Source organism: Notamacropus eugenii, chromosome 5, assembly GCF_028372415.1.
Source record: "Notamacropus eugenii isolate mMacEug1 chromosome 5, mMacEug1.pri_v2, whole genome shotgun sequence".
Classification (NCBI taxonomy): domain Eukaryota; kingdom Metazoa; phylum Chordata; class Mammalia; order Diprotodontia; family Macropodidae; genus Notamacropus; species Notamacropus eugenii.
In genome coordinates this window covers 79830006-79851061 of record NC_092876.1, presented here as the reverse complement: position 1 = coordinate 79851061, position 21056 = coordinate 79830006, and the positions used below count along the sequence as shown (strand labels likewise).

At 41.4% G+C, this 21056-nt stretch overlaps 1 protein-coding gene and 1 pseudogene across 17 annotated transcripts in view; one reads left to right on the top strand and one right to left on the bottom strand.

Moving 5' to 3' along the window:
* The window catches only part of MACF1 (microtubule actin crosslinking factor 1), a 398300-nt gene that overhangs the window by 215251 nt on the left and 161993 nt on the right, over positions 1 to 21056 (top strand). For all 17 annotated transcript variants that reach the window (XM_072609962.1, XM_072609963.1, XM_072609950.1 and 14 more), the window contains 7 exons: positions 431 to 585; positions 7255 to 7381; positions 7626 to 7809; positions 8332 to 8501; positions 13249 to 13427; positions 19953 to 20091; positions 20583 to 20776. In XM_072609962.1, coding sequence (XP_072466063.1) covers positions 431 to 585; positions 7255 to 7381; positions 7626 to 7809; positions 8332 to 8501; positions 13249 to 13427; positions 19953 to 20091; positions 20583 to 20776 — 1148 coding nt within the window. The remainder of the gene's footprint in view (positions 1 to 430; positions 586 to 7254; positions 7382 to 7625; positions 7810 to 8331; positions 8502 to 13248; positions 13428 to 19952; positions 20092 to 20582; positions 20777 to 21056) is intronic.
* On the bottom strand, positions 13655 to 14164 carry LOC140504684 (large ribosomal subunit protein uL23-like; annotated as a pseudogene).

Sequence of the window (21056 nt, the reverse complement as noted above, 5' to 3'; positions counted from 1 at the left end):
AGCCTTCTACTTAGTAGGTATCATCCTTTCTGGGCTTAGCATAGTATTGTACACCTAGTAAGTAGACTCTTAAAAACACTCTCAGAAATGGCAGCAGGCACTGGATGATCCTTTCTCAAGGGCATTGTAGAGAAGACTTGTATTCAGGTTAGGATCTATCCTAAATGCCCTCTGGTAGCCCTTTTCCAGCTCTGGAATTCTATCACAGTATGGGTATAACCTGTCTTACTTTAATTCACCACCTTTCCTGAGGACTGAATGTCAATCTGTATTTTTTTTTCTTTTTCCAAAACTGAAGCTAAATATTTCAGGCTCAGGTCACTCTGAATCCATTACCTAGGCCATTTCCCCAAGCTTTCCACAACTTTCAGACTAGTCCAGGATTTGTTGTTTTGCTGTTGTTGTAAACTTTCCTTGCTTGTCCCTGTAGATCACCATCTGCAAGAATGATGAGTGTGTGTTGGAAGATAATTCCCAGAGGACCAAGTGGAAGGTGATCAGCCCCACAGGAAATGAAGCAATGGTGCCCTCAGTGTGCTTCCTCATTCCTCCACCAAACAAAGATGCCATTGAGGTGGCCAACAGGTACTTCTCCATGCCAAATTTGTGCCTCCTTCTTCCCTGCTTGACCACGTACCCACCAGAGCTGCTAACTTTATAGGTCAAGTCTGGCACTTCTTTTGTGATAGTGACTTTTTTAGCAACTCTGTTTCATGCTGTTAACTAGAACTAACATTGTTTCTTTGCTTAAAAGGGAATTCTGGGTTTTTCCATATGTATGTATGTATTTATATATTTTAAGTCTCTAGAAGGTCCTCTGGTCCTGTAAAATTTTAATTTCTATATTTAACATATATTTTTAAAAAACAACAATCCTCTTCATGCTGTTAAGTAATTTTGCAGATAAAGACAGATGTTTCAGGCCACAACATAATTTAGTTACCTGAGCTTTCATGGAGGAGGGTGGAGGGATCACAGTTGTAAGGTGAAATGAAATTAGATTTCTTCTTTTCTTTCCTTCCTTCTTAATTTTTTTTTAAAATACAGGACAATTTTCCCCCTAGAAATATGAAATGCATCTTTTAGTGACCATAAAAAATGAAATTAAACAAAGGACTTTTGGAACAAATATTAACTTACTTGGAAACTAATCCTAAAAAAATGTGTGGCTCAAAGAACAAATCTTAGAAATAATCAATAATTTCATTAAAGATAATGACAACAGTAAGACAATATACTACAATATTGGGGCTGCAGCTAAAGTAGTACTTATGTAGCCTATCAATTTGGAAATAACTGAAAATGTTGTGTTATATGTATAGGGTGAAATACTATTTTGCCTTAAGAATGAGGTGATTTCAGAGAAACTTGGGAAGAATTGTTTGAACTGATACAAAATGAAGTGAACAGAACACAGGAAAGAATTTAATCCATTTTACCCAAGTCCATAAAAAGTCGTGACAACTCTATGTCTGTCTCCAGTGAGGATGCTGCATTGTACCCCAGAGTTATGGTACTACCCTGGTGCCCTTCCACTCACCTCCTGAACTAGGAGTAGATAATTGAGCATTTCTTCTAAGTTTTTTTTTTATTCTGCACTTAAGAAATATCAGATAGACCATTTGCATATACCTGGTAGAACAGAAAAAGGAAATTGCACATAAAATTTTTTTCTGTCATACATAATTTGCCTTTCTTGTTTCTCTGGCCTTCTTTCTGTTCTTTTCTCTGCATTAAAAAAAAAAATCATTTTCTTTTCTGCTAAATTAGAGATAATGGACTGTGGTGGAAGGAACCTTAGGTTTACTATGAGACCACCTGGGTTTTGGTCCTGCCTCCACTGCCTCCTAGCCCTAGGCTCATCTCTTTACCTTTATTTGCCTCAATTTTTTCATTTCTAAAGTAAAGATAATTAGATTTGTGCTGCTAAAGTAATTTTTTTAAAAAGCACTTTATAAATTGCATAGCAATGTCTAAATGTGGCATTATCATCATCCTCATCATGATGGAATGCTAGAGCTGAATTGTACCTTTAAGATCATCTCATGTAGCTCCTTCATTTGATGCCTCTGCACTTTACAAACCAGAGAGTGGAAGTGATTTGGTCCAAGTTCAATGGCAGGTTAGTTCCAGGTCTCTTGCTAGGTCCAGCTTTCTTTTCGTTATATCATGCTGCTTCCGTGCCTTTTTCTAAAAGTTCTACATGTGTTTGCTGCTATGTTTTGGTGGACTTAGTGCATCAGTAGCTGATTTCTAAAGTATATTTTAAACCACATTATTGAGTATTGGCTATGTGCCACCAGTGTGGGAAACACAAAAATGAAGTTAACTAAACAAAGTGTTCTGGAGACACTTTGTTGCCAACCCTGTGCAGTTTTTACAGGAATATTAATTAACCTGCTCACTCAGTGGACTTGATTCCTACAGAGCAGGTTTTGTATTTCACTTGCCTTTTTCTTGGCCTTGTTCCTGTGAAAAGCATCGGCGGGTTTTAGTGGACAGTAGGCTCAAAATAAATCATCACTGTGCCATGGAACTCTGGAGCTAATGTGATCTTGACCCACATTATGAGAAGTATAGTGGCCCGAAGGAGAGAAGTTCTGTCCTCTGCCCTGAACAGGCCACTTGTAGAGCACCCTTTTACTTGTGTGTACTGTATTCAGGAAAGACATCAATAGATGATAATGAAGGCCATGCCACGTGAGGATCAGGGGAAGGGACTAGTCATAGCTCTTCTGGGGACAAAGAAAGCTTAGTGGGGAACAGCATCACTCAGTTCACTATAATAACAAGGAGAAGGAAGGATTACATTTCTTCTTCCTGATCTCAGAAAGCTCAAAGAGTAGCGGGTGGAAGTTTCAGAGAAGCAGGTTTAGGTTTAATATAAGGGAAAACTTTCTTGTAATGAAAGCTATCCCTGAGGGCAGTTGTCTGCTTTGGGAGCTAATGGGATCCTTCTCCCTGGAAGACTTTATGAAAAGGCTGGATAAGCCCTTGGGAGGAATGTTATATTGTCATGCAGTCGTTTCAGTTGTGTGTCTGATTCTTCACAACCCTGTATGGGGTTTTCTTGACAAAAGATACTGGAGTGCTTTATTTTACAGGTGATTATTTACAAATAAGCTTCGGCTTATTTTACAGAAGAAACTGAGGCAAACACAGTTAAGTGACTTGCCCAGGGTCACCCAGCTGGTGTCTGAGGTCACATTTGAAATGAATCTTCCTGACTCAAGGCCCAGGTTCTATCTGCTGTGCCACCTTGCTGCCCCCTTCATCTGTCTCTGAAAGGGGAATAACATCAGTACCATCCTACCATCAAATGAAATTGTTTTTAAGGAAAAATATATACTCTTCAGAGTCTAGAAATATTCCTTTATATCTGTTGGGTTTTTTCCTTATAGGTTATATATGTATACTCATGCAAAACATATCCATAATAGTCATGTTGTGAAAGAAAAACAGACAAAAAAAATCTCAAGAAAAATAAAGGGAAAAAAAGTATACATCAGTCTATATCCAGACACCATCAGTTCTTTCTTTGGTGATGGATAGAATATTTCATCCTAAGTCCTTCAGAGTTGTCTTGGGTCATTGTATTGTGAGAATAGCTAAGTCACTCTCAACTGATCATCTTACAATATTGCTACATTTGTAGCAATTGTACATAGTACATTTCACTTTGTATCAACTTGTGCAAGTCTTTGCAGGTTTCTCTGAGAGCATACTGCTCAGTACAATAGCATTCTATCATAATTACATGCCACAACAGCCATTTCCCAGTTGATGTGCATTCCCTCAATTTCTAATTCTTTACCCCCAGAAAAGAGCTGCTATAAATATTTTTGTGCATATAAGTTCTTTTCCTTTTTGTTTTGTTTTTTTTTTTAACTCTTTTGGGCTGCAGACCTAGTAGTGGTATTACTATATCAAAAGGTATGCCTGGTTTTATAGCCCTTTGGGCATAGATTCAAATTGCTCTATGGAATGGTTTGATCAGAGAAACCAAGCAATTTGATATAGATTATACATACATGTGCAGTCATGCATAAGTCATGTTGTGAAAGACTGTTTCCTTCCACCCTGTCTCACCCCATTTATTCTACTCTCTCCTTTCGCCCTGTTCCTCTTCAGAAGTGTTTGCTTCTGATTACCCCTTCCCCACCTTCCCTCCCTTCTCTTACCTCCTTTTTTCTCATCGCCTTCACCCTACTTTCCAGATTTCTCTACCCAATTAAATGTGTATGTTTATATCTGCCATTTTTTAAGGGTTCATGGGCCTTTGCAGGGCAGGATATATGTTGCTGCTGATCCTTCTGTGACTGGTTATAGGAAGATATCTAGCATATGCAGAATCTCTAAAGAGTATATACCTTCATTCTTTAGGAGATATTTACTCTATCACTACATGCTTGTATAGATATGAGAAAGGCAGTGTGGTATCATTGAAAAGATATTGTAGTTAGAAACAGGAACCCTGGATTTGAATCTTTATCCGTATACCAGCCTACTTACTGTGTGCTGGTGGGAGCATATTGTTTTCCCTCTCTGAGCCTCAGTTTTTACATTATAAGATGAGAACAATAAGCCTTATATTACCATTATCACAGGACATTTTGGAGGAAAGCACTTTATAACCTCTAAATGTGGAAATAAGAGTTGTATATTTTACATAAACGTTTGCACAGACTGAATTGTAAGTTTTGGCAGTTATTTTTTACTCTTTTCTTTCATGATCCAGGATAGAGTGGCAGAAAATCAGATGTGACTGGTAAATTTCAGAGTACTTATACATACACGACATGTATAGAGATATACAAAGTTAGTAGTCAGCAGGTGGTTTATGTGTTTTGTGTAATGGTTATGGTGATTTAAAAAAAAAAAATCCTGAAGTGGCTTCTTTTTCACAGCTACTGCCCACCTCCCCCCATTTCCTATTGAGTTTCTGGGTACCATCTTTTACCATAAGTTAGAGGCTCTCTTGTGAGTGCAAATTCATTTTACCATTACCTTTAAAAACACAGATTTGGAAGGTGATCTGCTGCCCCTAAAGTGAAAGGTTCTTAACCTTTTTTGTGTCATATTTGGATCCCTTTGGCAGACTGGAAAAGATTGCCTTCTTAGACCACTTCTCAGACTCATGTTTCTAAATAATTGAAGGAAATGCTAAATTTCAGTTAGAGATTACTGAACAGGGTTAAGAAATCCTGTTTTCCAAACCACTGAACTGTCCATGTCCTCTGTCTTCTGAAGTGTAGGAACACCACTCTCAAGCAGGCTACTGTGGTTTGGTGTTAATGCCACTAGGGGGCATGCTGCCCCTTTGGTAGTTTATCCTTTGTCCTTCAAAGTTCTAGTTCCAGTCTAATCCAGAAAGCATTTATTAAGTGTAAGGAACCTTGCTAATTGTTGGAGATGTAAAGACAGAAGAGAATGACAAATAATCCCTGCTGTGAAGGAGCTTAGTTTTACCAGGCAGACACGGGATATTAACAAGTGAGCAGACTTCTGATCATTTGAAGAAGAGGAGGAAGCGCTGACAACTCTGAGGGATCAGGCTACAGAATTCTGTAAACATTTATTAAGCTTTTCCTGATTACAGAGCTAGACAATGCAGAAGACAGAATTTAAATCAGATGTGTTTCCTGTCCTCATGTAGCTTGGAGTCCAGGCTTTTTCAGGAGTAAAGACATAGCCTCATGGAATTTACAGCAGGAGGAATATTGAGAGCATTTAATCAATTCAGTGCTTTTGCAGAGGAATCTGAGGCCTAGAGAAGACCAGTGCTGTATAAGGCAACAAACTAGTTAGTGTCAAAATTTAAAGTAGGACTTGAATCTCTTAACTGCTAATTCAGTGGGAGTAGACATGTTGATTAGAAATGACTAATTTAGAACAGTCATATTTAGAAATGTATAGTTCTTTAAAGAAAAACCCAATCAGCATAATAATGTCCTCAATAACTTGAAATTTATATAAAGATTATAGAAGGTATAAATAACTTAGAGTCTTAAGTGTCATAGTTTCCAAGATTCACTTGCTCTTTGAAAATTGCCTCCAAGTTTTGATCTTCTTCTGACCCAACTGCTCATTATTGTTATTCGCCTCTTTTTTTTGTTTGCTGCCTCCTTCTCCACTCACCTTTCAGCTCCAGTCTCCCAGAGTTCTTTTTCTATGGGTGCCTGGTACGTACTTTGAAGTACAGCTCATCTTGCTGGCTGAGTAGTAGGCACCTTGCTTACTTTCAAGCTGGACCTTATTTAGTCATGAAGATTCTGTTAAGAAATAATGATTCTTAATGCCAAATCAACAGTTTTCTTAGCTGCTTCTTTGAAAATGGAGCATTAAGGTTAGAACATGGTGCCTGTCCATCCACCCACCCCCAGTCCTTTGACTTGTATTTTTCCTCGTTGACAAGGGTACTGGGTGCTTGAAGGAAATGCAGGCTTTCTGGCTACGTGTGGTCTTTGTGACTATTCTACCAGCTCCCTGATATCACTGTGAGGCCAACTGCATTAGGCTGGGTAGCAGCAGCAGCAGTCTATAGCCATGATTTCTTAAGGATTTCTTTTGTAATTAATAATAATAATGATAATGATGATGTTTATGACATTTTAAGGTTTGCAAAATACTGTGCATATATTAACTCATTTTGATGCTCACAACAACTTTATGAGGTAGGTAGTATATGCCCCATTTTACAGATGAAGAAACTGAGTCTGGGATGAGTTAAATGACTTTGCTTAGGGTCACATAGCTAATAAGTGTCTTAGACAAGGTTGAATCTCAATTCTTCCTGCCTCCAAGTCCAATATTCTCTACCCTACCATCTAATTGCCTGCAAAGAAAAGCAGTCAAAGAAAATTGACCCACGCATTGCCCATGTCTGACTTCATATGCAACACTTTGCACACATAATTCCCCACCTCTCTTACTTCCAATTCTATATCCTAGAACGTTTCTGAAGCCAAGCACAGGACCAGTAAAAAACTATTAGCGAGACTCAACAATAGCAGCTCATGTATGCCAAACACCGTAGGGACCAGAACTATGATTTCATTGATTTTGGCCGGGTGAAGAAACTCCTCCAACCAATGCAGGCAGGTCTGCACCTTCTCTAAAACTGATTTTCTCAAACCTCTATGAGTGTAGGATTCCCCTAGTGTACAAAGAGGTTATCTTACAAGGTTTGCCCTTGTAAACACATTGTAAACGCTTTCTTGGCCATATAGTAATGTGTCTCCGTGTTATTTCCAGAGTGGAGCAATCTTATCAGAAGGTGATGACTCTTTGGCATCAGCTGCACATGAACACCAAAAGTCTCATTTCTTGGCACTATCTGCGGAAGGACATTGACCTGGTGCAGAACTGGAGCCTGGAGAAGGTAATTTGATAGATACCTCTCTGTGTATTATTTTGGGTTGTCTTTATCAGGAGAATTTCTTTTGGTTCCAGTGGAAGGCCTATCCAGTTGACTGGAAGATTGGGGAATCGGGGATATTCTTATGGAAATTTAGTATTAGGAAATGGAAACACCAGTATACCTGGTTAGGGAAAAGGGCAAATATGTTGGTAAAATATAACCTGGATTTGCCACAGTCTTTGAAATGATTTCTCACACTTCCTAGCTTCGATCCTTGGCCTCTGGTGAGTGCCATCAGGTCATGGAGAACCTCCGGATCCACTATGAAGATTTCCTACAGGATAGCAGAGACTCTTCGCTCTTCTCAGTGACTGATCGTCTTCGCCTAGAGGAGGAGGTAGATTCTTGTAAAGCACACTACCAGCAGCTGGCTGAGTCCTTGGAGAACGGTGAGTGTGGGAAGGGTGATCTTTAGAAAGGGAGTACCTCATTGGACTCTTTAAATGTAGTTCCTTTTATCTCACTATAAAATCATATATTTTTAGTATTTAAGATACATACAGGTTGGAGAAGGCCCTATAAACATGAAATCTGCAAATCAGATTTTGGAAGCCCTCCTTTACATAGTGCTCTATAATTTGTGATGCACTTTCTTCCCAACAACCTGGGAAATAGATCTTCATAATAATAGGTCACATTTATATAGCACTTTACAGATTACAAAAGGCTTTCTCACAACAGCCCTGGGAAGGAACGTTAAGTTATTGTAACCCCGTTTTACAGAGCTCAGCGTACACAGAATTTAGGACCAAATTTGAGCTCTTTGTCCCCCAGTGGAGTCTTGCTTTCTAGAAGAATATTAGATTGAAACCTGTCATTTTAAAGAACTCTTATCTTTTGCTGGAGGTATGTAAGTTTTGGTTGTTCTTTGGGGTGGCCTCTGATCAACTTCAATGTTTATGTCTCTGCAGAAGATAAGGATGAGACGGTGGCTAGGATGTATATCTCAGAACTGACAAACATCCGACTCCGTCTGGAGGAGTGTGAGCAGAGGCTGATCAGGCGTATCCAGTCCTCCTCTGGCTCCAGGACTGATGAGGATGCTCGGCAAGATAACACTTTACGGATCGCAGAGCAGGAGGTCAGCCCTGAGAGTGGGCTTGCAGCTGCCTGTATTGGGCTAGTCAGGAGATGACTGAATTGAAGGTTGTGGGAAGCAGGGTGGAGCCTAAGAAAGCAAACTGCAGCTTTTTGGCAATCAAAGTGCATGTCTTGAGGATTTTTCAAAGGGAACTAGTCTCCTGTAGCCAGTCTTGCAAATACCAAATTACTTAAGGTAAAGAGTTGACTTCTGCAGCTGGAATATGTAGAATGTCAGCTTCCATCTTCTTATTTCTAAGTGATTCCCTCTCCCTTCAGGAAAAAAAACAAATTTCTTGTAAATTGCTCAAGGCTGGCCCATTTGGGCCACTTATTTGCAGGACCATCACTAGATAGTTTGGTACCCTGGGCAAGCAGAACTAACTGGACTGGTAAATCAACTTTATATTGACGAGGTAAAAATAAGTACAAAAAGCAAGACAAGTGCAGCTGAGGAAGAGGGAATTTATTATTTATAATGACTCCTAGCTAGAGGTTATTAACAATGCAAACTCATCTGATAACTTCCTATTTTAACTAATCATCCTTAGTAACTAGAAGTGCTAAAGGAGTACATATTTTAAAATGTTGTGCCGTAGGACCAAACTTGGCCATAATTAATTGTTCTGCTTATAGTAGAGTGCACAGGGAATTCCTTTTTTTTTTAAATTTTTTTAAAATTTTTTTTTTAATATTTTTAAAAATTTATTTATTTAACTTTTAACATTCATTTTCACAAAATTTTGGGTTCCAAATTTTCTCCCCATTTGTCCCCTCCCCCACCCCAAAACACCGAGCATTCTAATTGCCCCTATCACCAATCTGCCCTCTCTTCTATCATCCCTCTCAGCCCTTGTCCCCTTCTTCTCTTTTCTCCTGTAGGGCCAAATAACTTTCTATCCCCCATTACCTGTATTTCTTATTTCCTAGTAGCAAGAACAGTACTCGACAGTTGTTCCTAAAACTTCGAGTTTCAACTTCTCTTCATCCCTCCCTCCCCACCCTTTCCCTTTGGAAGGCAAGCAATTCAATATAGGCCATATCTGTGTAGTTTTGCAAATGACTTCCATAATAGTCGTGTTGTATAAGACTAACTATATTTCCCTCCATCCTATCCTGCCCCCCATTGCTTCTATTCTCTCTTTTGATCCTGTCCCTCCCCATGAGTGTCGACCTCAAATTGCTCCCTCCTCCCAATGCTCTCCCTTCTAGCATCCCCCCCACCCTGCTTATCCCCTTATCCCCCACTTTCCTGTATTTTAAGATAGGTTTTCATACCAAAATGAGTGTGCATTTTATTCCTTCCTTTAGTGGAATGTGATGAGAGTAAATTTCATGTTTTTCTCTCACCTCCCCTCTTTTTCCCTCCACTAAAAAGTCTTTTGCTTGCCTCTTTTATGAGAGATAATTTACCCCATTCCATTTCTCCCTTTTTCCTCCCAATATATTTCTCTCTCACTGCTTAATTTCATTTTTTTAAGATATGATCCGATCCTCTTCAATTCATTCTGTGCATTCTGTGTGTGTGTGTGTGTAATCCCACCCACTACCCAGACACTGAAAAGTTTCAAGAGTTACAAATATTGTCTTTCCATGTAGGAATGTAAACAGTTCAACTTTAGTAAGTCCATTATGACTTCTCTTTGCTGTTTACCTTTTCATGCTTCTCTTCATTCTTGTGTTTGAAAGTCAAATTTTCTTTTCAGCTCTGGTCTTTTCATCAAGAATGCTTGAAAGTCCCCAGTTTCCTTGAAAGAGCATTTTTTCCCCTGAAGTATTATACTCAGTTTTGTTGGGTAGGTGATTCTTGGTTTTAGCCCTAGTTCCTTTGACTTCTGGAATATCATATTCCACGCCCTTCGATCCCTTCAATCGCTTAATGTAGAAGCTGCCGGATCTTGTGTTATCCTGATTGTATTTCCACAATACTTGAATTGTTTCTTTCTAGCTGCTTGCAATATTTTCTCCTTGACCAGGGAACTGTGGAATTTGGCCACAATGTTCCTAGGAGTTTCTTTTTTTGGATCTCTTTCAGGAGAGGATCTGTGGATTCTTTCAATATTTATTTTGCCCTCTGGTTCTAGAATCTCAGGGCAGTTTTCCTTGATAATTTCATGAAAGATGATGTCTAGGCTCTTTTTTTGATCATAGCTTTCAGGTAGACCCATAATTTTTAAATTGTCTCTCCTGGATCTATTTTCCAGGTCAGTTGTTTTTCCAATGAGATATTTTACATTATCTTCCATTTTTTCATTCTTTTGGTTTTGTTTTGTGATTTCTTGGTTTCTCATAAAGTCATTAGCCTCCATCTGTTCCATTCTAATTTTGAAAGAACTATTTTCTTCAGTGAGCTTTTGGACCTCCTTTTCCATTTGGCTAATTCTGCTTTTGAAAGCATTCTTCTCCTCATTGGCTTTTTGAACCTTTTTTGCCAATTGAGTTAGCCTATTTTTCAAGGTGTTATTTTCTTCAGCATTTTTTTGAGTCTCCTTTAGCAAGGTGTTGACCTGCTTTTCATAGTTTACTTGCATCTCTCTCATTTCTCTTCCCAGTTTTTCCTCCACCTCTCTAACTTGATTTTCAAAATCCTTTTTGAGCTCTTCCATGGCCTGAGCCCATTGGGTGGGCTGGGATACAGAAGCCTTGACTTCTGAGTCTTTCCCTGATGGTAACCATTGTTCTTCCTCATCAGAAAGGAAGGGAGGAAATACCTGTTCACCAAGAAAGTAACCTTCTATAGTCTTATTTTTTTTTCCCTTTTCTGGGCATTTTCCCAGCCAGTGACTTGACTTCTGAATGTCCTCTTCACACCCACTTCTCCTCCAGATCCACCCAGCCAGCCTTGGGGTCTGAGATTCAAATGCTGCTTCCCAGCCTCAGGGCTTTCAGTGGGGGCGGGGCTGCTATTCAGTGTGAGATTAAGTTCAGGTGCTCAGGTGGGGGGCAGGGCCGCCACACAGGGCTCAGTTCCCTCTGGGTTTATGCGGAGACCTTCAACAATGGATCCAGGCTCCTGCCTGCTTGGTGAGCCCTTGTCCACTGCCGCCCCCGCTGCTGTCTCCTGAGGGGGCCTGAATTATGGAGACACCCCGCTCCCCTCCCAGCAAGCCAAAAAGACTCTCTCACTCACCCCCGCCCCCGTAGGTGGAGGGATCTGCGCGGCCACTGGAGATTCCATCCCTGAAGCCTGCTCGGATCTGCTCCTCTCGGTGCCATGCAGCCAAGGCAGGGCTGGGCTGGGCTCCGGGTCCGGGGCGCAACAGACCTTTCGTCGGTTTTTCAGGGCTCTCTGGAACAGAAATCTCATCCGCTCTGTTGTTCTGTGGCTTCTGCTGCTCCAGAATTTGTTGGGAGTTCTTTTTTACAGATATTTTATGGGCTGTGGGTTAGGAGCTAGCATATGTGTGTCTTTCTACTCCGCCATCTTGGCTCCTACCCACCCAGGGAATTTCTTAGGAAGCCTTGGAGTCAGATCCACCTCTGGTACATCCTGAATTTGTCCACCTGGAAAAATCCCTTAACCTTTCAATGCCCCAGGGTATTCTCTGAGAATATAAATTACAGTTGACAGTCTTCATTAGTAAGAAGAATTTCTTTCACCAATGAAGTCACACATCCAGATAGCATCTCCTCCTGTTCACATACAAACACACGAAACAAAAATAACACAACTTTCTTTGATATGTTTAATTTCAGTGATGCAGAATACAAAAATCTGGTGATTCCAGATATGAGTCAGATCAGCATATATTTACTGAGTACCAGCTCTTCACAAGGCCTTGTGTTATTACATTCAATAGTCAGTAAACATATATTAAGCACCTCCTATGTGCTAGGTGCTCTGGGCAGCTTCAGGGATACAAATAAGAAAGGGAAAGAGTTCCTGCCCTCAGAGAGTTTATACTCTAATAGAGAAGGACAATACACAAAAGGAACTTAGAGTGTGGTGTGCTGGGGGCACGATTTTTGTCGAGTTGAAACCAAGCAGAGCAGGTAGTGGGAAATGAAGAATTGGCCAGAAAATTCTGAGCCCTCTAGAGAGAGAGGCTTTGGAAGGAGTTTGTTGCTCCACCCTTCTGCCCTCCATTGAGAGGGGAGAGGCAGCTGAGGGTGCTGAGGTGTGAGTATTGAAGCTGAATCAGTTTGCATGATGATGAAATTTCAGGTGATAAGCTTATCCTGGGAGAGGCATGATGAGACCCAGTTTATCCTGTACATATTTCATTTGTACGTAGTTGTTTGCATATTGTTCCCCCATTAGACTGTGAGCTCCTTGAGATCAGGGATTGTGTCTTGCCTTTTCTTTGTATCTCCGAACTTAGGACAGTGCCTGGCACATGGTAGGTACTTAATAAATGCTTGCCTTGGTCAAGAAAATCGAAATTTGAGCTGGGCCTGAATGAATGGATAAGATGTAATAGATCAAGGGGAATGTGATTCCTCTGCTTCTCTCATCATCCATCAATGCTTGATGAAGAATGAGAAACCCAAAAAATTTGACTAACATCTGAAACACTTCACCATGATGAGCCTGTGATTTTCTAATTTCTATTTTTGTAGTATCACTCAGAGTCTTACTGTCCAACCTAATCTAAACTCCGAATTAAGAAGTTAATTTGTATCTTTTCTTAAGGAGATATTAAAAGGTGGTTGGGGTGAATTAAATCTGTTAATCCCTACTTGTTTTTTCCTGTTTTTTCCTGTTATTCATAGTTTTTTTCTCTATTTTTTCCCCTGATTTCTGATAGCATACCCAAGAAGATCTGCAGCAACTGAGGTCTGATTTTGACAGCATTTCTACAAGATGTAAAACCTTTCTCCAGCAATCCCCATCAGGGTCCAGTGTTCCAACTCTTCGCTCAGAGCTCAACCTGCTGGTGGAAAAGATGACCCATGTGTATGGTCTGTCGTCTGTCTACTTGGATAAGTGAGTGAGCTGCTACTTTGGTTCTAGGGGCAGCAGTTTGGAGTGGGATTAGAAGCAGAGCGTCCTTAGGTCATGTCCTGTCCTTGAATCATTTCAGAGAAATCCAGGAAGGTCTAGGGTGTTCAGAGGTTTGGTGATCTTAGTTTCAGGTAAAGAACAATTATAAGCAGTATTTAGTTCACAGCATCCCAAGGAAAGGGAAATCTTTTTTTTTTTTTCAGGGAAAACTTTTTATTGTAGGTGCAGTGAGACAGCTGGACACAGTTTAGTTGATTCCAGTTTTGTTGGCAACATCCAAAGCATCATAGTCTGGAGCAAGCCGGACATAAGCTTTCTTCTCTCCATCAGGCCGGATCAGCGTGTTGACCTTGGCCACATCGATGTCATACAGCTTCTTTACTGCCTGCTTGACCTGATGCTTGTTGTCCTTGACGTCCACGATGAAAACTAGGGTGTTGTTGTCCTCAATCTTCTTCATAGCAGACTCAGTGGTCAAGGGAAACTTAATGATGGCACAGTGATCAAGCTTGTTTCTCTGAGGGGCACTTTTCCGAGGGTATTTGGGCTGCCTCCTTAGTTTTAGTGTCTTTGGTCGCCGGAAGGTGGGGGATGTTTGGATCTTCTTCTTTTTGTGGCGATGGACACCCTTCAACACTGCCTTCTTGGCCTTCAAGGCCTTGGACTTGGCTTCTGTCTTGGGGAGGGACAACAGCTTCCTTCTTTGCCTTTGGCACCATCTTGGGGGAAAGGGGAGGAAAGGGAAATCTAAGGCAAGATGCTGGCTGAACTTGAGAGGTGTGGGGAAAAACTTCTGAGGGTCATTTCATTGTTTCTTTAAAAGATTCAGTAGAATCATGGTGAATGATTCTTCCCTTCCTTTAGCAACAAAATAGAAAAGGACAAAGTTTTAAATATAGCACTGAGCTCCAAAAACTTGTTTCCATCTTGTTGACCCCTCAATTCCTTGTGTGGAGCAACAGTCCTTAACCCCATAATAGTATTCACTGATCTTCTAGATTTACATTCTTTTCTCCCAAAAGTCGGTAAGTCCTGGGTTTTCCACTATAGATACACCTTCTAAAGAGTTCTCTCACAACCACCCCATGAGGTAAGGGAACAAGTAGTATGTTGTATCCCCATTTTATAGATCAGGGAAGCAAGTTGAAGTGCTCCTTAGCTAAGGCCCTATGACCTGCATCATAGAACAGGGCCTAGCAGGGCCAGGAACTACAACTCAGATTTTCTGACTTTGGCTTCAGTATTCTTTCCACCACATCATTTTGTGTCTCCTCAGTGTTTGTGTGTGGCATATAGGAAGGACTTAGTCATCATGGACCATAGAGGTCTGGGTGATCTGTTTGAGACAATCACCATTGTTGAGGCTTGAAGTTATTGTGTCCCTGGCCCCCTTTCTTACTCTTGGAATTGCTTGCCTAATCTAGGTGTCACGGGACTTCTGTACTCTTCCTTTCCTTGACTGGTTAAGCCTGAATGTTTATCCACTTGGCAATATTTGATCTCTCTGGGTTCCTGACTTAGTTCTGTGAACTGCTTAACATTTTTATAAAAATTATATATTACAAATGATACTGAACATCATTACAATCAAACTTGCTTTATAACCACTTTCAATTAAACAGGTGTGATTCATGACATAAAATGTCACAACCACTCACATTTCACTTCCTCTAAGTTTTCCTCAGGATGTGTTTATCCATTCTCTTTCCTTTTTTTCCTTTTATATTGTTGAAATTAGTGTGTAACTTGTTTATCTACTTCTGGGTGGATTTTTTCTCTATATTTCTTTTTATATAGATATATTTTTATTTCATTAAATATTTCCCAATCACATATTAAAAATTTTTTTAATCATTTTAATAAATCTTGAGTTCCAAATTCTTTCCCTTCCTCCTGTCCCTCCCCCCACCTTGACAAGGCAAGCAGTTTTATATTGATTATACATGTGAAGTCATACAAAAATTTCCATATTAGCCATGTTCTGCATTATTTCTTTTTTATTTAATATTTTAAATTTTACTAATTACATGTAAAACAATTTTTAATATTTGTTTTTGAAAATTTTGAGTTCAAAACTCTCCTCCCCTCCCTCCCATCCCTCTTTCCTGAGAAGGCAAGCAATTTGATATAGACTCTGCATGTGCAGTTGTGCAAAACATATTTCCATGTTACCCATGTTCTGAATTACTTCTTATAGGCTTTTCCTTTTTAAAAAATATTCCTGGTAATGATTGACATATTTAGATAATAGTATTAGGGATTTAGAGCTGGAAGGAACCTTACAAATCCAACCCCCTATTTTATAAATCAAAAACAGAATTCTAGAGAGGTGAATGTACTTATCCAAGATCATGTAGGTATCAAACACCCACATCCTCTGATTCCAGATGCAGGACTCTTTCCCAAACCCTACACTGATGGGGACCTGAGGGTTCCACCACTCTTATGTTCCATTCATCATTTTTATCAGTTCCTTAGATTAAGGCAAAGAAGGTATTATCTCATTCTCTGTTCAGTGTATAAACACCCATATTCATTCTTTTTTTTTTATTTTATTAATTTTTAACATTTATTTTCACACAATTTTGGGTTACAAATTTTCTCCCCTTTTATCCCCTCCCCCCCCAAACCCGAGCTTTTTAATTGCCCCTGTGACCTATCTGCTCTCTCCTCTATCCTCCCTCCCTGCCCTTGTCTCCGTCTTCTCTTTTGTCCTGTAGGACCAGATAGCTTTCTTGACCCCTTAACCTGTATTTCTTGTTACCCAGTGGTAAGAACATTACATTTGGTCCTAACACTTTCAGTTCTAACCTCCTTAGCACCCTCCCTCTCCACCCCTTCCCCTTGAAAGACAGGCAATTCAATATAGGCCATATCTGTTTAGTTTTGCAAATGATTTCCATACTAGTTGTGTTGTATAGGACTAATTATATTTCCCTCCATCCTATCCTGTCCACCTTTACTTCTATTTTCTTATGGTCCTTTCCCTCCCCATGAGTGTCGACCTCGGATTGCATTCTCCTCCCCATGCCCTCCCCTCCATCCTCCCCCCCACCCTGCTTGTGCCCCTGTCCCCCACTCTCCTGTATTATGAGATAGGTTTTCCTATCAAAATGAGTGTGCATTATATTCTTTCCTTTAGTGGAATGTGATGAGAGTAGACCTCATGTTTTTCTCTTGCCTCCCCTCTTTATCCCACCACTAATAAGTCTTTTGCTTGCCTCTTTTATGAGAGATAATTTGCCCCATATAACTTCTCCCTTTCTCCTCCCAATATTTCTCTCTCACTGCTTGATTTCATTTTTTTTTTTTTAATATATGATCCCATCCTCTTCAATTCACTCTGTGCACTCTGTCTCTATGTATGTGTGCGTGTGTGCATGTGTGTGTGTGTGTACTCCCACCCAGTGCCCAGATACTGAAATGTTTCAAGAGTTATAAATATTGTCTTTCCATGTAGGAATGTAAACAGTTCAACTTTAGTAAGTCCCTTATGATTTCTCTTTGCTGTTCACCTTTTCATGGTTCTCTTCATTCTTGTGTTAGAAAGTCAAATTTTCTTTCCAGCTCTGGTCTTTTCATCAGGAAAATTTGAAAGTCTTCTATTTCATTGAAAGACCATTTTTTCTCCTGAAGTATTATACTCAGTTTTGCTGGGTAGGTGATTCTTGGCTTCAGTCCTAGTTCCTTTGACTTCTGGAATATCCTATTCCATTCCCTTCTATCCCTCAATGTAGAGGGTCCTAGATCTTGTGCTATCCTGATTGTATTTCCACAATACTTGAATTGTTTCTTTCTAGCTGCTTGCAATATTTTCTCTTTGACCTGGGAATTCTGGAATTTGGCCACAATGCTCCTAGGAGTTTCTCTTTTTGGATCTCTTTCATGCAGTGTTCTGCGGATTCCTTGAATATTTATTTTGCCTTCTGGTTCTAGAATCTCAGGGCAGTTTTCCTTGATAATTTCATGGAAGATGATGTCTAGGCTCTTCTTTTGATCATGGTTTTCAGGTAGTCCCAGAATTTTTACATTGTCTCTCCTGATTCTATTTTCCAGGTCAGTTGTTTTTCCAGTAAGATATTTCACATTATCTTCCATTTTTCGAATCTGCGCGATATGTTCTGAGATATCTTTCTCGAAAAGTCCTTAGCGTCCATCCGTACCATTCCAGTTTTGAAAGATCTATTTTCTTCAGTGAGCTTTTGAATCTCCTTTTCCATTTGGTTAATTCTGCTTTTGAAAGCATTCTTCTCCTCATTGGCCCCTTGCACCTCCCTTGCCAGCTGAGTTAGGCTAGTTCTCAAGGTGCCAATTTCTTCAAGATTTTTTTGGTTCTCCTTTAGCAGGGAGCTGATCTGCTTTTCATGCTTCTCCCTCATCCCTCTCATTTCCCTTCCCAGTCTTTCCTCCACCTCTCTAACTTGATTTTCAAAATTCCTCTTGAGCTCTTCCATGGCCCGAGCCCATTGGGTGGGCTGGGACGCAGAATCCTCGATTTCTGTGTCTTTGCCTGATGGCAAGCATTGTTCCTCCCCATCAGAAAGGAAGGGAGGAAGTGTCTTTTCTCCGGTAAAGTACCCTACAATAGTTTTATTTCTTTTCCCTTTTCTTGGCATTTTCTCCAACCAGTGGCCTGACCTCTGAATGTTCTCCTCACACCCACCTCGCCTCCTGGTCCTCCCAGCCAGCGTTTGGGGACTGAGATTCAAATGCTGCTTCCCGCCTTAGGATTTTTGGCGGGGGCAGGGCTGCTATTCAGTGTGAGAATTAAGTTCAGGTGGTCAGGGGCAGGGCCGCCTCTCATGCATAGTTCCCTCTGGGGGTTTATGCACAGACCTTCCACAATGGATCCAGGCTCCTGCCCGTTTGGGGAGCCCCCGTCCGCAGCCGCCTCTCAGCCCCCACCTCCCGGGGGGGCCCGAGCCTTGGGGGCACCCCACTCCCCTCTCAACCTGCCAAAGAGACTCTCTCACCCACCCCCGTCAGTCACCTGTTGGTGGGGGGGGCCGTGCCGCCACTGAAGATCCCGCCTCCGGAGCCCTCTCAGATCTGTGCCTCTCGGAGCCGTGGCCGCTGCCGCTGCAGGTCCAGGCTGGGCTCCGCGTCTGCAGTGCGACGGACCTTTTGCAAGAGGTTTGCAGGTCCCTCTGTGGGTGGGGGGACCCGCGTGGCCGCTGGAGATCCCATCCCTGTAGCCCTCTCGGATCTCCTCCCCTCAGTGTCGCGGCCGCCGGCAGGGCTGCACTCCGCTCCCTGTCCCGGCGCCCAGTCCGTGGCGCGAAGGACCCCCCGGAGAGGTCCGCAGGTCTCTCCGGAGCAGAAATCTCCCTCGCTCCAATACTCTGTGGTCTCTGGGTGCAGAATTTGCCCTGGCTTGGTCCCCTCTAGCTGTTCTGTGGTTTGTGTGTTCGGAGCTATGTGTATGTGCGTCTTTCTACTTTGCCATCTTGGCTCCGCCCCACCCATATTCATTCTTTAGCCAGGATAGTCAACTCCAAACTGCATCTGAACATTTCCCACCTGTTAATTAAATTCCCTGTTAATATTCTGGTTATATCTGGGTTGCTGTGGGCCCTAGGTTTCAGGGGTTCTTGGATGCAGGGTCAATTATGTGACAGAGGTAGCATGCTTTACTAGAGCTCTTCTTTGCTTAGCAAATGGATAATATCTATTTTTGAGTGAATGTGGCTATCTTTACCTTGATTCAGCTATGATACCAAACGTAGGTATCAAGTCAGACCAAGAGAATGTGCTGCACAGGACCACTCAAAGCTATAACGTGTGTTTAAAATGGATGCACACATGCCTCACCGCTTGTCTGATTTCTTTGACACTACAGTGACTGTAGCCAAAGTGGTTCTTATTCAGATATTGCTGTGAGGAGCTTTTCTAAACCTTTCTGTGCCTCATTGTCTTCATCTGGAAGACACACAAAATACCAAGACAGTTTTCCTTGTAGTGTTGCTGTAGTTGTGGAAAAAGTGTTTTGTGCACGTTAAAGGTAGGATGTAAATATGGATGACCATTGGGACTGAGCTTGTGTTCTCGTTGGTGAAGAGAATCCTGAAATGAAGAAACTCTCTCAAATTGTCATCCTTGTCAGCATCTGTTTCCTCAATCTGTAAAATAAAGAGGTGGGACTAGATTATTTCTAAAGTTCCTCCTAACTCTTAAAAAATAGAAAATCCCATGTTTTGTTTTGTTTTGTTCTGTTTTACTATAGGATTGATAAAACAATGCTTATTTTCAGAGGATAGGGATTATTAGACTTGATGTCATTACCGGTGTGGGTTTAAACCTTCTCTACCACTTCTGGTCTTAGAGCACTGAGGAGTTTAGTGTGTGTACCAGGCAAGTAGGTCATCTTGGTTCCAAGGCCAACTGTCCCTCCATGAACTGCCATTGCCTCTACAGAAATGTCAGTTGTTGTTATCGTTCCTCTTTGTATACTTAAGTGTCTGTGTTTTTTAGAACTTACAGTGCTATTTTCTTATTTATCCCTGGCAGACTAAAGATAGTTGATGTTATAGTCCGGAACATCCAAGGAGCTGAGCTCTTAGTCAAAGGATATGAAATCAAGCTGAGTCAGGAGGAAGCTGTGCCAGCAGATCTTGAAGCTCTGCAGTCTCACAGGGCTGCTTTAGAGGTTAGTCATGATGACTTTTCACCTTGCACATCCGTGGCAAGACTTCATTAACATTTTCAAACTTGGAACTGTAATGACAGTGATGGCTCTTGGGACTTAAATGAATGGCTCCAAAGGGAGGGAGATTTCAGTATCTGTAGCTGGAAAGATATGGCCTTCTTAGATCCTGATATTCTTGCAATATCCCACAGGACTGTCATTGGAGTCTTTGTTTTCATTATTTCTGACAAGGCGTATTCATGTGGCTACCTCTGTTGCCCAGTGAGCCTTCTGAAAAGCATAGGCTGCAGCCTAATTTTTTTTCCTAATTCTGATTACAGAAACATCTTTATGGCTTAGCTCCTGAACAGTGAATACAATCAGTAACCAACTTTCGGCCAAATCTGTGTGTTTTTCCATGGCTTCCTTGGTCCTACGCAATCTGTATTTCACCTCTTGGGAAGAATGTTGAGGCTGCCATGCCATAACTGACCATCTATATGTTTTTGTAGCAATGGCTCAGTGATGTAAAGGACAAGAACTCAGTTTTCTTCATGCTGGACGAGGAAATTGCCAAAGCCAAAATGGTGGCAGAGCAGCTGTGCCGCCTGACGCCTGAGCGTAGCCTGGACCTGGAGCGGTGCCGAGAGAGGGGGGCCCAGCTGCAGGAGCGCTGGCACAGAGTTGGTGCCCAGATAGAGAGCCGGTGAGTAGGAGAGGCTCCCACCTCTCTTGCTCCAGAACGTTGAGAGTACAAATGGGATAACTAAAGGGAAGTTCTGACCCCATCTGGAAGCAGCAGGGGAGGCTGGGAGAATCAGGGGAATGAAGATTTTGGAAAAAGGATGGAAATGAGCTAGCATTATTGTACCAACCAGAAATATCCATCTCACAGTGAGGATCCCCAGAGTGTGCCCTTTCAGTGGTCAGCAGCCTTCTCTAGCCCAGATGCCTCATCACTGCTGTGCTGGTTGTCTTGCAGTTGG